A 15,556-nucleotide genomic window follows, 5' to 3' on the forward strand; every position below is an offset into this window, starting at 1 on the left:
TCTGTTACGCGGATGACACGCTGGTGGTAGCTGGGGGGAAGGACTGGAGGGATGCGACCGCGTTGGGGAACATCGCGGTGGCCGGGGTGGTCCGCGGTATAAAGGCGTTGGGCCTGAGAGTGGCCCCCCGGAAGACGGAGGCCGTCTCTTTCGATGATGGCTCCCGGGGGGCCCCCCCCCCAGGCTCACATTTAAGGTGGACGGACACGACGTCCAGGTGGGGACTCGGATGAAGTATCTGGGTCTCCACTTGGACGGAAGGTGGACCTTCGAGGAGCACTTTGCCCAGCTGGCCCCCAGGATGGGGGGGGGGGGTAGCGGCCTCGCTGGCGGGGCTGCTGCCCAACCTGGGGGGGCCGGACGGCCGTGTCCGCAAGCTTTATGTGGACGCGGTCGGATCGGTGGCCCTCTACGGGGCACCGATCTGGGCGGGTGCTGCCTCGGGGTCCAACAATATCAGGGGAGTACTACGAGGGCGCACCGCCCCATAATTTCAAGGGCCGCGCGTGCATACCGCACGGTCGCATATGCGGCGGTGGCGGTGCTGGCGGGGTCGCCTCCCCTGGAGCTCCTGGCCCAGGCCCGGAGCGAGATGTACTGGGGGATTAGGGGGCTCCGGGGGAGGAGAATTGTGGTGGGGCCGGGGGCCAAGAGGGCCATCAGGCTGAAGGCGGCAGACTCGGTCCTCGTGGATTGGCAGCGGCAATTGGCCGGGACAGCCCGCGAGAACCAAAGAGTTGTGAGAGCCGTCCTCCCGGTTTTCGGGAAGTGGATGAGGAGGGCCTGGGGGCGGATCACCTTCGGGTGGCGCAGGTGGCGACCGGGCACGGGTGTTTCGGTCACTACCTGTGCCGCATCGGGAAGGTACCAACCCCCAGGTGCCACCACTGCGAGGAAGACCGGGACACGGCGCAGCACACTCTCGAAGCCTGCTCGGCTTGGGAAGTGCAGCGTCGTGCCCTGGTCGCAGTGGTGGGAGCTGACCTCTCCCTCGGCGCCGTCATTGAGGCGATGCTGAGGGGGGAGGAGGAGTGGCGGGCAGTGGCCTTCTTTTGCGAGGAGGTCATGCGGAACAAGGAGAAGGTGGAGAGGGATCGGCGGATGATGCCCGCCCCAATGGCAGCACGAAGAAGAGCAGCGGCCAGGAGGACCCGGCGGGGGAGGAGAAGGCTGATTGGGCCTCCGGCCCCACCGCTGGACAGGGACTGAATGGGGGGAGGGACCTTGTTGAGACCCACTCCTCCCTTCACTGCAGGCTTGGCGGATAGGTGGGAGTGAGAGGGAGGTTCCGGGGCTGTGAAGGCCTCCTTATGGCCCTCCTCGGTGGCCCCCCCTTCCTTCCCCCCACCACGGCATAAGAAGAGGCCCCGTTCAGGGGCCGCGGCGAGGGGGGCCCCGGTGTGGAGCGGGGAGATCTCCCACCGGGACAGAACCTCATTGGACGGAGCCGGGAGGCGGACGGGTGTCCTCCCTCCCGGCTACAACGAGGGATTGCGGTGGGGGAGTCGCAGAAGAATGCCTGTGGCGTCCCCCGTGACACCGCGGTGGAGGACACCCGCAGGGGTTTTAGCCGGTAGAAGTCCGGCATAACCCTCTCTCTCTCCCCGGGGAGGGGGGATATCCATGAGGATTTCCCCTGCGTATAAAAAAAAAACAGTCAGACAGAGAGAGAATGTGTGTTCGCATGTGTGTCTGTATGTGTATAGCGACCAGCTGATCGCAGCAGGCGCCCCGCGTAAGCACCCGCGTCTGACGGTGAATCGCGCCACCCTTGCCTGCCTCTTGTATTCGACCCGTCATACGTTAACTACTTCTTTTAATAATTCAAAAACTAAGCCTTGTCCGACACGATTTGCCACAAAAGTGTTCCAACGTTTTGCGTCTGCTTGTATCCATCCCAGTGTGATCATGGAATCTGTCCAATAATAAATGTTGTCAAATTTAATGCTAAGAGTCTGTAAAATTCTGTGAGTTAGTTGGGCAAGCAAGTGCGCCGCACAAAGCTCCAATCTTGGAAGAGTGACTGCCTTAGCTGGGGCAACACGTGATTTTGCACAGAGTAGACGTACTTCTTTATGACCATCGGAACCTGTTGTTCTAATGTATACTACGGCTCCGTAAGCATCCATACTAGCATCACAGAATCCATGCATTTCGACAGTGTGAGGCGATGACTGCATTATGACCTTTCTAGGTATTCTTAGCGTGATTAAAAGAGCCAATTGAGCCTCGTAATTGCGCCATCTTGTCTCAATTTCCACAGGTACTGTTTCGTCCCAATCAAGTTTGAGTAACCAAAGCTTCTGTATTAAAATTTTTGCGACTATGATGACTGGTCCGAGCAATCCAAGGGGATCAAAAATTCGAGCAACACTCGATAGAATAGTCCTTTTCGTTACTGTGTTGTAAGGTGTTGATTGCTTCACTTGGTATTGCAAGGTGTCGTTGACCGAATGCCACTGTAATCCCAGAGTTGATAGATGCTCACTCTTGCTTAAGGTTAAGACTGATTGCTCTGATGCTGAATCCGGAATATTCTGAAGCAATTCCTGACAATTCGATGCCCATTTTCTCAATTGGAATCCGCCCTTGGCTAGTATAGCCATCACTTCATCACGGATCTTGAGTGCTAAGTCTAAATCGTTTGCACCAGTTAACAGATCGTCAACATAAAAGTCTGACAATACTGCTGCAGCTCCCAATGGGAAATTTGATCTCTCTATGTGTGCTAATTCTTGCAATGCTCGTATCGATAAGAACGATGCCGATGCGGTGCCATAAGTGACCGTTTTGAGCTCAAATGCCCTTATTTCTTCTTCTGGATTTGTTCTCCAAAGAATACGCTGATATCGAGTTTGAGATTGCTCAACACGAACTTGCCTATACATCTTCTCTATATCGGCCGTCACAACGTATTGCCAACAACGAAATCGGAAAATTATGTCTAAGAGATCTTGCTGCAAAGTTGGCCCTACCATGAGTGCATCATTGAGCGAAATTCCGGTTGTGGTTTTGCAAGATGCATCAAAAACGACACGCAATTTAGTAGTTGAACTCGCTTCTTTAATGACAGAATGATGCGGTAAGTAATAACCAGTTGTCGATGAGTCATGCTTTCCAACCGATTCCATATGTCCCAATCGTTGGTATTCGTCGAGAAATTCAGTGTATTGATTTCGTAACGTTGGATTTTTATTCAGCTTCCGTTCCAACGCGTAAAATCGACGCAATGCTATATCTTTAGATTCACCAAGTTGCTCGATTATATCTCTTCTAAACGGAAGTTGCACGATGAATCGTCCTTCGTCGTCACGACGATGTGTTTCTACAAAGTGCTGTTCACAGAGTTTCTCTTCAGCTGTAAGAGTAATTCGTTTAGGACATTGTTCCTGCTCCCAGAATCTTGTGAGGCTTGCGTCAAGTTGTTGGTTTGTAATGAGGTTGCAATGTGTCGGCATTCGCTTCTGTCTCGTGGATTCACTTGAGCCACCTAATATCCAACCGAAAAGCGTTTTTTGGAGAACTGGACGCTCAGATGTGGCCTTAATTTGTCCGACACACAAACTTTCCCAGAAAATTGTAGCTCCAATAAGCATGTCAATGTCATCTGAAATATGGAATTTGGGATCCGCTAACCTTAGATTTTGCGGAATATCTAAGCTTAATTTGTTGCATGATACCGATGGAAGCCTGTCTGTGATACGCTTCAATATGAGGCAATCCGCTTCCCTGCGAAATGAATAATGTCTTGAATTAATCGTGACCTTTGTGATATTTCGGGCGAGACTCATTGCTTGATTTACTCCCACAATAGGAATGTTTACAGTGTGGCACGGTAATCTCAATTTCTTCGCCAATGTTTCCGTTATCAAATTGGATTGGGAACCAGGATCAAGAAGGGCACGGCATGAATGAGCATTCCCGTCTACGTCTAACACCTGAATGATCGCAGTCGATAGCCATACTTGACCATTGTGGTCCTCAGGACGAATTGCACTCGTGACTATTGAAGATTGAGCTATTGCTTCTCCTTGCTTGGACTCCTTTTGCAATTCGCCTTGATCCTCAGATGATGCGAAATGTAGCAACGTGTTATGCCGCTTACCACAAGTTTTACATCCACGCGAAGAACAATTTTTAGCCTGATGCGATGTGGATCTCAAACAATTCAAACATAATTTGCTGTCTCTAACAGCCTTTGATCTGTCCTGAACGCTCATTTTTAATAACGTGTCACACATGAATACAAAATGCTCACCTTTACAAATAGGACATTTTTTGCCTTGGACCGCAGCGTTTGCAGAAACTGATCTCACTTGGCGCTGTTTGCTTGCAGTGACTGACGTGCTTGACGGTAGCGCCTTTCTTTGAATTATTTCTAGCGTATGGCACCTATGTTCCAAAAAGTCTATTAACTCCTGAAGTGTCGGAATGTTCGGTTCCTTCAAACTGTTTTCCCATTCTCGATTAGTAACTACATCGAGTTTACTCGTGATCAAATACACAAGAAGATCATCCCATTCGCCTGTGGAACGACCGAGAGCTCGCAGGGCACGTTTATGTTTTAGAGTACCGTCGATGAGAGATCGTAGAGATGAATGATTTTCCTTTGACACTGTGGGCAACTCAAACATTGCCTTTATATGTTTTTGAACAATTAGTCGTTTATTGTCGTATCTTTGGCGCAGCATCTGCCATGCTTCTAAGTAATTGTCCGCAGAAACCTCTAGAGATTGTATAACATCGGCGGCCTCACCTCGGAGCGATGATCTCAAATAATGGAATTTTTGAATGCTTGGAATGGCTTCCACATCATGTATGAGTGACTGGAAAGTATCGTGGAATGGATACCATTCTTCATATCCTCCTGAAAAAGTCGGCAATTCAATTTTCGGCAATCGCAAATTATTATTAACTTCATGCCGATGCGCTCGCTCATCTTCTCGTGGCGGCGCGACAACTTCGGCGGGTGTGCGAGATAATATAAGTTCGTCAAATCGCGAAATAATATCAAAATATGCATCCTCGAAAAGTTTTCTTTCTTCGTGCATGACCTCCTCATCTGTCGCGAGATCTATCGTTGTTTGGACTTTATCGAACTCATCCCATGTTGCTTCTATCTTTTGTTTACGTTGATGTATTTGTGATAAGATAGCGGTGATTGCATCGTCAGAATCGAGAAATGTGCGAGCTCGCGTGAGAGCACTCTTAATCGCCCCGCGTTTTATTCTAGCCTTCTTTAATTCGGCTTCCGCCATTACAACGAAACAATAGTTTTTTTTTTTGAGATGTAATAAAGACGAGAATATGACGTGACTCACCAGAATGTCCACAAAAAAGAAAAGATGGCCGTCGTATCGTCGTCAAGGACGAGAATATGATGCGACTCACCAATATGTCCGCAAGGAAAAAAATGGCCGTCGACGATCGTCGTTATGCCGTCGAGAATCGTCGATACTTGTGCTGATTCACAATGCTTGTGTTACGTAGCCTTGCTACTCGGTTTGCTGCTGTGGATAATACGTCTGCTGTAACGCCTTGTCACAGATATTCACAGACACGCTCCGTGATTCTCAAGAAGAAAATGCCGTTTGTGTTGATATTTCTGAATATTTGCCAATATTCGTCAAATTATTCGATAATGTATCCGGTACTATCCGGCTCGAAGGACCATGTTCCATGTATGGGTGAAATGGCTGTGTTTACAATAAATCACGAGCCCACTTTCTTGTTGGTTTGATATGCATATTTATTTTTAATTAATTAACAAAGAAACAGTCTTGTTTGCTCTACGCCATGAGGCCAACTGACTAGGCGACATAACTGCCACCACGCAGGGGCAGTCAAAAACAAAAGGTAGTGAGCGCGGTCAGTGCTTCGTGCCCCTGATAGTTGATTTTTGATCGGCAGCTAGGCATGAATACTGCATAAAAGAGGATCAAACAATCACCCTGTATATACATATATCTATATCCCACTACATAATCATAAATATATATATATTTAGATGTTAAAAGAATTGCAATTATAATAATTACGCTATCAGAATTTATTAATAATATTTAAAAGCATTTTTATATTATAATACACAAAGGAAAAGAATGAACTTTTGAACGGAGCATGCTAGAAACCCCGTTGACATTTCTACAGTTAGAGCTTAAAATTCTACATTAGAAAATATATGCATGTGAACTGCAAGGAAATTCTGATAGTAAAATAATTATTATAAAAATTATATGTCAAAAGACAATGTAACCAGTATAGCCGATTCTATACTGACCGCTCCGTCACCCCCACTCCAATTCTAAAGAGTCCCACCATCTACAAATTAAACTACGCCCAATTCCTGCGGCAACGCCCAGCAGCGCGCATCTTCCCCACGCTTGCGCCAGCGGCGCGCGCAACCAGCCCGGAGAAGGGAATCAATGAGCGACCGCGCCGTCCATGCTGAGGCGCGCGCATCTTCCGAGGCGCGCGCATCCGGCACGTCAGAGGGAGCCAATCACAAGTCGACACGCGTCCAGCACGTCAGAGGAAACCAATCACCTATTGACAACGCGGCACGTCTCTCGAGGCGCACGCACCTCTTGAGGCGCGCGCATCCAGAAGCAAAGGAGGGAACCAATCACAGCTCAACTCCCTCCACATCGAAGCGCATCCTCCACTATTGGACCCGTGTGCAAAACTGGGACCAACGACTATATAAACCCGTTCAGAGCGGTCCTCCTCGCATTCGGCCCAACGTTTTCAACAGTTAATAACTGGCATTTTGCCCAACGATCTTCAATATTCAACAACTTCCGGCATTTAGCTCAACAGTCTTGGACTTTGACATCTGTACTTGCAACTCTGTACTTATACTTATCCAATAAATTCAGTTATTATTATACGACGACTTCTTGGACTGCATCCCTCTTCCTGAGCCATCACCGAGGTAGACGGCATCCAGTGGAAGGAAGTAGTTTCCACTCATCAACGTACAGCAGATCATTAGTGAGTACACAGCCGAATGTCACTCATCTAAATTCTTAATTCAATTTCATTTCAACTTACTACTAACATTAATAAAATTAAACTGCATGATAGTTTAATTCGGGAATCTATACCTTCAACAATCCACATTTCCGCATCCCTACTCTCCATTTATCTTAATCTTAAAAACTTTATTTCAAATATAATTATCTTTTGATTATTGAGTATTCAACCGGTCTTTGGTTTAAACCACAAGAGTGAAATGTCGCCTTAGTAGTCAATTGATGTACGGTGAGGATAACTCCTTGCGGCACAGTGAAAAGGCAATTATCCTGAGGGAAATTTCCTTTTAACTTGGAGCTGTTGACCATTTCCTGTACATCGACACTACTCGAAAGAGCACGGGACGCACTCTTTAAAGACAGGTCGAATCATAGAATTTGAGCTCAGATTTAGTATTGCATAAGGAATGAATATTAACTTAATAAAACTAAATCAGCAGACAGATAGACACTGACTCATAAGCAAATCTTTCCCAGCCCTCAATTAATTTAATTTCGAACTTGAATGACTTTTACTGGGACTTATCTCTTTGATAAGACGACTCGACAGTGAATAAGGCGAGGCTGCTTCGGCAGAACATTGCCCAAGGCGCGGCGCAGTAAAAAGGGCAATTATCCTCGGGGAAATTTCCTTTTTTTCTTGGAGCTGTTGACCATTCCTGGAAAACGGAACTAGAGTGTCCTGTCAATCGACGTTTGAGTAGGCGAAGATACAATTTCGGCCCGGTTAATTGGCAATTTTCATGAGATTGTCTTTTAATTTTGGAGCTGGTTGACGCAACCGTCAGATTGAATCTAACCTTGATTTCAAGACACGAGATACATCCCAGAAATTAGTGATGATACACTGGCTTAGCTTTCGATAATTTCAATTATCATTTTAATATACTTCATTAATTATAACCTGACATTGTAAAGTTAATACTAAGCCAGACGTTTGACAGGTGGAAACATTATTAATGTATCCAATCTCCTTATTCCTCCTCAAGCCTCTTCGATTTTCAGTAAACCGGCTTTAGATATTCAAATCGCAATTTAAAAACAAAACTAACCTAATAATTTAACAAAATTATATAAATTACCGTCAGTCCATAACGTTACCATCGGTCGGTAAAACCGAAATCTACATTACCATTGGTCGATAATTCATAAACTTAATTTACCATCGGTCGGTAAACCCGAAATCTACATTACCGACGGTCGGCAAAAACTGATGTTACCATCGGTCGGTAAAAACAGAAACGTACATTACCGATGGTCGGTAAAACAGAAATCTATATTACCATCGGTCGGTAAAACAGAACCCTATATTACCATCGGTCGGTAATTTTCGTGAGTCGATAATTACCCCGGGTCGGTAATCCATTACTACATTATTACTACTATAATTTATTCTTCTCCGATTATATTCTAGCCGCGATCTAAACCCTTATGAAGCTTCAATGACTAGATCTGACTATTCCTCTCTTTACTTTTTTGGTTAATAATTATTTTTACTGAACGGATAGTCACGCGAAACCTTTTCTTTTATTTAACAGGTGTTGGTCAACGTAAGTAACATCGAATCCCTATACAATATTATTCCATCTTTACTTAACCCTTGTGTGCATACCCAACTTTACCCACGTTGTTGCATACCTGAGTACCCGGGTACCCACCTCGCATCTTTTTTAATTTTTCGAATATTTATGCAATTCTAACCGTTTCCTTAAAACGTTTATTTCAATAAATTAACACCAAAAGTGGATGCTTGAGGTATTTTCGAATCAATTGAGCCGCTGCAGTTCGTACAAAAGAAGGGAATAGAGGGATCCTCGCGGTCAATTTTATCTTGATAGAATCCTAGGTGCTCGGAATTTTGAATACAAACGGTCCAGCCCCCTCTTTTACGTCTAGAAGAAGGACTGAGCACATGCGCGTTAGTATGAAACGTGTTCTTCACGTGTACAGACGTGCTACGAAAGTGGGGACGTTTGGCTACACAGTGTATTGAGATTGAAGCGTCGCTTCTCTTTGTTCTGTGTTTTTCTTTGTGCAATGACGATTTCAGTTAGAATATTTTTTCAAGATTCACGTATCTATTGCTGCTGAATTGATTACGAGTCATGGAAGAATTATCGAGGACTGAGTTTGCAAGGTAAAATAGAATATACATCTGTAATTTTACTCAGCGTTTTATTTGAAAATTCTAATTTCTTTCTATTATTTTATTGAAAAAGTATATAATGCATGAATTTTATCTCAGATTGAATTTCGATGAGAGGCAAGCTTATTTGGACGCGATGTTGGGGAAGGATGATGAGTCTAACGTGGAGTCTGACTGCGAAGACGAGGACTGGCTTCCAGATGACGGTATGCCAGAGAATGCAGCTTCTGATAGTGATGAAATTATTGATAATATAGATAATCAAGGGTTCAGTGCTCATGAAATTGATGACGAAGAAGATGATGAAGACATTGACAAAGAGGAAGAGGAAGAGGTTGAAGGCAGTGAAAGTGAGGCAGAGGATGAAGCGGCAGCTGCAGCACGAGCGGGAGAAATACAAAATTCCTACATAGGCAAAGACAAAACTGTGTGGAATAAAACACCGCCTCCTCAATATCAAACTGCGTCTTACAATGTTGTGCGTCAGCGAAGTGGTCCTCATAGAAGTACCGAGACACTTTCAATTAGTGACACTTTTAAGAAGATATTGACAGTAGATATGGTGAACATTATCTGTCGACATACAAATAAAAAGGCTATGTCAGTCTATACAGCATTCAATGAAGCACATCCAGATTTGCAGCGCGAATGGAAGCCTGTTACTGTACAAGAAATGTACTCGTTCATTGCCATTTTGATTTGCTCTGGTGTGAATAACTCTAATACTGATCACACAAGTGATATGTGGAGTTCAATTTTATATCCACTCTATCGAGCGGCAATGGGGAATAACAGGTTTCGTAACATCATGCGTTATATTAGTCTGCGATGAACATGCAACAACTTTCGCTAAATGCCATGAATGTAATAAATAAATGATGTTATTTTTATTAATTATTTGTTTATTTTATTATTATGCAATATAAATCACGTGAATAATCAAATTGATCAATAACAAATTATGATGAACAATAGCAATTCAATTTTTTTCATGGTGGGTACCCGGATACCCGGGTGTGACCGCGACGTATGTTTACTTTAGGTTCGATTATTTTGACTAAAAAAAATTTTTAAACAATCCTCAATGCACTTATTTGCTTTGAATTGAGTTGAATAACGACGATCCGGTGGTTTATCACGGAATTTTGATTCCTTATCGACTTACATTAAAAAAAGGGACGTGGTGGGTACACGGGTACCCCGGGTATGCACACAAGGGTTAATTAAATGAATTGTTACCAAACTATATAATTAATAGATGGTCCGCGCGCGACGCTCAACCCCGGGTACTCGACGCGAACATACCATTCGCAAGGCCTCTCGCCATATACGACAAAAATAGAAGCACCCGACGTTTACTGCTTAATCGCTCCTCATTCTTAAACGAACTTATAGAGCCAACCCCATCTACGATAAATCAGTCTTCTCCTTCCATCCCAGAGATCGCAGAAATAAATGTTTCAACGTCAAACGATCTGTCTCCCCCTCTAACTGAAGGAAATACAGAAATCCAAGAACCCCTCGACACTCAGATAAATACTTTCACTTCAACGACACCACCTACGGAAAATAACTATACCCCTTTATAAACAACAGAGGAACTACCTGAAGAACTGAGCGACTTTATCTTGGAAGCTGAAGAGCGAAACGCTGAGATAGCGTCAAACCCAGAGCAATATAATTACTCACCAGAAGACGACGATTTCTACCCTCCTCCAAGTTACTCACCTATAGGTTACGACGAGGTGGATATTCCAGCCACACCCTTAGCTGTTCCCCCGATAAATATCGAAATACCCCTTGCAACTTTTGAGATTCCCTATACTAATTCAGACAGCGACGAATATATACTCCCAGAATTGTACAACTTTCCTCGCGAGGAATAGATTCACATCTCTTATAACCTATATACATACACGAAATAATATATCCAGTTTGTAAAAGAAAGGAGTAAATAACGAAAGAAATAAATAAAAGAATTTTATATAAAAATACATATATTTATTCGCATTCCCTCCTGAATCCTCTCTCTACGAGCACAACAGACCTTCAATCTCTCGGCGTCTCAGGGTGTAGCCGGCCTAGCAGGTTGCCCTAAAACAAATTGAGAGATTAATTGCGTCCAACTGGGAGAGTAAGACTTCCAGACCAGTCCTGAGGAACTGGTGACGTAACACTACACAGTCGCATGCTACTTGATTGTCATTTTCTATATCTTTTAATTCCTTACCTTCAACTATCCATATTCCCGCATCCATACACACAAGTTATTTAAATCTTACTTTGAATTGAAGTCTTTTACAAGACTTATCCCCTTTTTCGAGACGACTTGATTGACAGTGAATATTGCGAAACTGCTTCGGCAGGGCGAACCAAAACCTGGCCCAGTGAAAAGGCAATTATCTTGAGGAATTTATTCCTGTGATAGAGGTTTCCTCTTGACTTGGAGCTAGTGAGGCATATAAAAAATCAGCGGCCTCCTGTTATCGTCCATCGTTTCGAAAATTATTTTATATAATTTATGCTAAACAAATAGATATGATTAAATGTGTGGATGTTCCTTAACCAAACTGCAATAAAACCCCATACTTCTTTTTCTTAAATATATACATACGCTGATTTTATTTGAACATCGAGTGTTCAGTCTGTCGTTGGTTTTAACCACAAGAGTGAATTGTCGCCTTCGACTTGTGTTACGTCTTACTCTATCGTTTATTTAACGACCACGCAGGGCTTGTCATACACGGACGAGTAAAGTGATATCTCTCAATTTTCTTTTAGGGCAACCTGCTAGGCCGGCTATACCCTGGGACGCTGAGAGATTCAGATTAATCTATGCTTTTATGACTTTGGGAAAATGAATAAAGACAGTTGTATGATTATTATATTTAGTTAATCTTTCTCCTATTTATTGTAAATTTTTCTTATCATATCTTCATACATATTATTGGTATTTCTTACATAGAGTGTTTTTTTGTCGATATTACAATTTTTACAGTTCGACTATACTGTCCAAGAATTCCTCGCTATTTAAGTAGTCAAGAAGGCGATTAACCTCCTCGTCCTCGAAATCTTCACGGATCGGAGAAATGGGCACGGGGGATAAATCGAAGGGTATTTCCCCTGGCTGAACTGGTGAGAAATTGGGGGTGGAGTATTCAGAAAATAAATCTGGCTTGGGGGAGGGTGCTTGGATTCCTTGATTAGCAGTCACAGAAGGTTGACGGATTCCCGCTCCCATGCGTTAAGTAGTCCCAGGATGATTCTTCCAGAGGGATCGTCCAAATTTACCTCAATGGTTGGACTCTCGCTGGTGTAGGATGTCGTATCTAAGGGGTCTGAGGCCTCTGAGTAGTCGCTCCCTTCCTCACCAGCAGGGATGGCTTGTATAAGGGAATTATTTGCTCTCGAAACTGGGGCTAGTGGCGCAAATGTTAATTCGTAGGAGATACTCGTTTACTCGTTAGCAGCCTGGATAATGTGCGGGGGAATGTCGTCTCTATCTACGATGAGCGTTCGCGAATAGTTTAAATTATCTCTTATAAGGCGTTGGCGTAATAACGAATCATGTCTATAACGGAAACCACGGTGTCGAATCGGGAATTCACGGCGAGTGATAGTGTCCTGACGTCGTGCGCTAACCATCTATCAGTAAAATGACTTATTTTAATCTCGTTATTTGTAATATAATTTATTAATTACTGGAATTTCATTCGCGATGGCTAACACTTACGGTGAGAATTTATGAGGGGTCACCTGTCAAAAGAACGTAGCGCGTGAGTAATATATTTAATGGGCACGCACATACACGATAGAGATAGAAAACGATTGAGAGAATTTGTTTCCCTTATTAATAGATCAAGGATATTAACTTCCGTCTTTGGAATAATTATTTAAGTTGCACAGTGGCGTGTTTGATTTGTTTGGAGGGCAAAATAGTAATTTTGTAGTATTAATCGTGCATTGTTATTCCAGGTAGGGTTGAAGGCTTCGTGCGAGGAGAGGATGTTGTCGCAGGATATGTCATATAAATGACAGTTTATCAATGCGGCTGGCTTAGCATCTGAAGGTATAAAAATTATTGAAGTATCGAGTCAATCTAAGCCAGTGCTGTTTCATTATGTTTCGACAGATTCTCTTAGAGTGCGTCCCATGCCTTAAGGTTAAGTGTCGATGTACAAGATGTCACGTCTCCCAGCACGGAATTAAAGAAGGACTATTCCTGAGAAAATGTCCCTCTCTAAACGGCCGAGGAATAGCACGGCGCTACCCAATGTACATCGATTGACTAACTCAAAGCGACATTTCACTCTTAAAATTAATAAGAGGATTGGTAGAAATTCGTCAAAATCAAAATCAAAAGAGCTAAGCGTATGGACGAAGGGCGAATACAACTTAAGAGGATAAGGGTAACAGTCAAGGTGAAGCAAGACTATGTTGTTTATTAATTATTATTAAATCGTTGATCATTAATGTGTTAGGAAGCAAAGGAAGATAGTAATTATGTAAAATGTATTTACCCGATGATGTACTTTTGTCGATGTTTGACAGCGGCGACAGGTCTCCGTGGAGGGTGTCAGCCTCGGCGATAGCCCTGCAGGAGAGTCAAGGGAGCCGATGTGGAATAAATGGCAGAAGACCCAGACCGTAAGTTGAATACACTTTATTTTAAAATAAACTCTCGATACAATATTTGACGGCTCTAAGACGTTTGGTAAGTCGATTGCTTCCTTTCTTCTAGAGAGCTGGTGGTCAAATGCACGGAGGACTGAGCTGCGCTCCCTGAGGCACCCTCTGGTCCCCACTCCGTACCGACATTCGTCGTGGTAGGAGGATGCGTGCGCTCCTAGGCGTAGGCGGCCCGGCCGCTATTCATCGTTATAGCTGTCCTTTTTCATCAAGCGGGTTGTGACGTAGTGGGCGTGCTCCGGTGTGAAAGTAATGGGGACGCCGCCAAGCTTATTAATTTATTTTACAAAGGTAAGATTTTTATGATAGTATTTTAACCATCAGAATTATTTATTTGCGTGTATGTATTTTCAGTATAAAATTTTGAGCTTTATTAAATAAAACTTGAATGGATCTTCTAGCATGTCGCGTTCAAAAGTAGCATTTTATTCGTTACACAGGGTGATTCTAAATAACTTTATGCTTTTGCAAAAACATAATCTTGACCGAATTCTAAGACGATTTTTCCTTTGGCAAAATTTCATCCGAAGCTTAGTTTTTGAATTATTAAAGGAAGTAGTTAACGTATGACGGGTCGAATACAAGAGGCAGGCAAGGGTGGCGCGATTCACCGTCAGACGCGGGTGCTTACGCGGGGCGCCTGCTGCGATCAGCTGGTCGCTATACACATACAGACACACATGCGAACACATACATTCTCTCTCTGTCTGTCTGTCAGTCTGTCTGTCAGTCTGTCTGTCAGTCTGTCTGTCTGTCTATCTGTCTGTCTGTCTGTCTGTCTGTCTCCCTCTCTCTCTCTCTCATTCGCTCACTCACCTGAATTATTTTTTTTTACGACAGAGGGGAAAATGCATTTTATGCATACCCACCGGTCAATCCAGTGAGTTATATGGGACTCGAGTACCAAGTCGAATTACCAACTCGGTACTCCCTACCCACTAAAAACCCCTCTCACGAATTTCCTTTGACACACTGTCCCTCTGACTTCCCGAGATCTGTTTTCACATAACGTCAAAAAATAGTTATTATTACCTTGTTCGATGACTTTTGATGTATTGCTGTAATTGCTTGAAGGAGAAATGAATTTTCCGATAGATCGTACGTTCTCAAATTTAACGTAGATATCACGTTGCAAAAGACAAGAAATCCACACTAAATTATTAACTGAAAGTTTTTCTTCTTTCATGAACTTTATTCTTTTATAAACTTTAACGCATTTATTTACTCTTTTATAAACTTTAATCACATTTATTTACTCACTCGATGAGACGAGAAATTTACTAATGACTCTCACTAATCACTATTAATCACTGTCGAATAATAACTGTTGGCGATTAAAAATCACTCGATGAAAGAAACACGCGCGGACACGTTACTACGCGACGACGCCACAATGCGACGATAATTATTCGGCGACTGCAAGCAGTTTTTTTGTCATGGTAGGTTGCGGTAGGTTAAGGTACTACTGGCGCAATCGAACGCGATCATGTGTTCGATTGAAGAATGCGGTAAACATAATAAACAATTAACATATTAATATTATTATTATCATGAATGTGTGTGATATCCATACATCGTATGATATCTATTTAAAAATTAATTAGATTAAATAAGTGTTTTTAAAATATTTATTACTTTTACTATTATCATATAAAATATTAATATTAAATTTTTATTTAACTATTTT

General features: G+C 43.3%; 2 protein-coding genes across 2 annotated transcripts; one reads left to right on the forward strand and one right to left on the reverse strand.

The window, feature by feature from the left end:
- Positions 1 to 229: 229 nt before the first annotated feature.
- On the forward strand, positions 230 to 1,209 carry LOC145973721 (uncharacterized). The gene is made up of 2 exons (XM_083103298.1): positions 230 to 292; positions 610 to 1,209. Exons 1-2 carry the CDS (start codon positions 230 to 232, stop codon positions 1,207 to 1,209), a joined length of 663 nt encoding a protein of 220 aa, XP_082959424.1.
- Positions 1,210 to 1,906: 697 nt separating this feature from the next.
- LOC145973722 (uncharacterized) lies at positions 1,907 to 5,258 on the reverse strand. The gene is made up of 2 exons (XM_083103299.1): positions 2,070 to 5,258; positions 1,907 to 1,915 (listed from the first exon to the last, which is right to left on the reverse strand). The coding sequence occupies exons 1-2, from the start codon at positions 5,256 to 5,258 to the stop codon at positions 1,907 to 1,909; spliced, it is 3,198 nt and encodes a 1,065-aa protein (XP_082959425.1).
- Between the last annotated feature and the right edge of the window lie 10,298 nt (positions 5,259 to 15,556).

The sequence above is a fragment of the Camponotus vicinus genome, unplaced genomic scaffold (genome assembly GCF_025532165.1).
Source record: "Camponotus vicinus isolate PSW18456_S1 unplaced genomic scaffold, iyCamVici1.0 SCAF_6, whole genome shotgun sequence".
NCBI lineage: Eukaryota > Metazoa > Arthropoda > Insecta > Hymenoptera > Formicidae > Camponotus > Camponotus vicinus.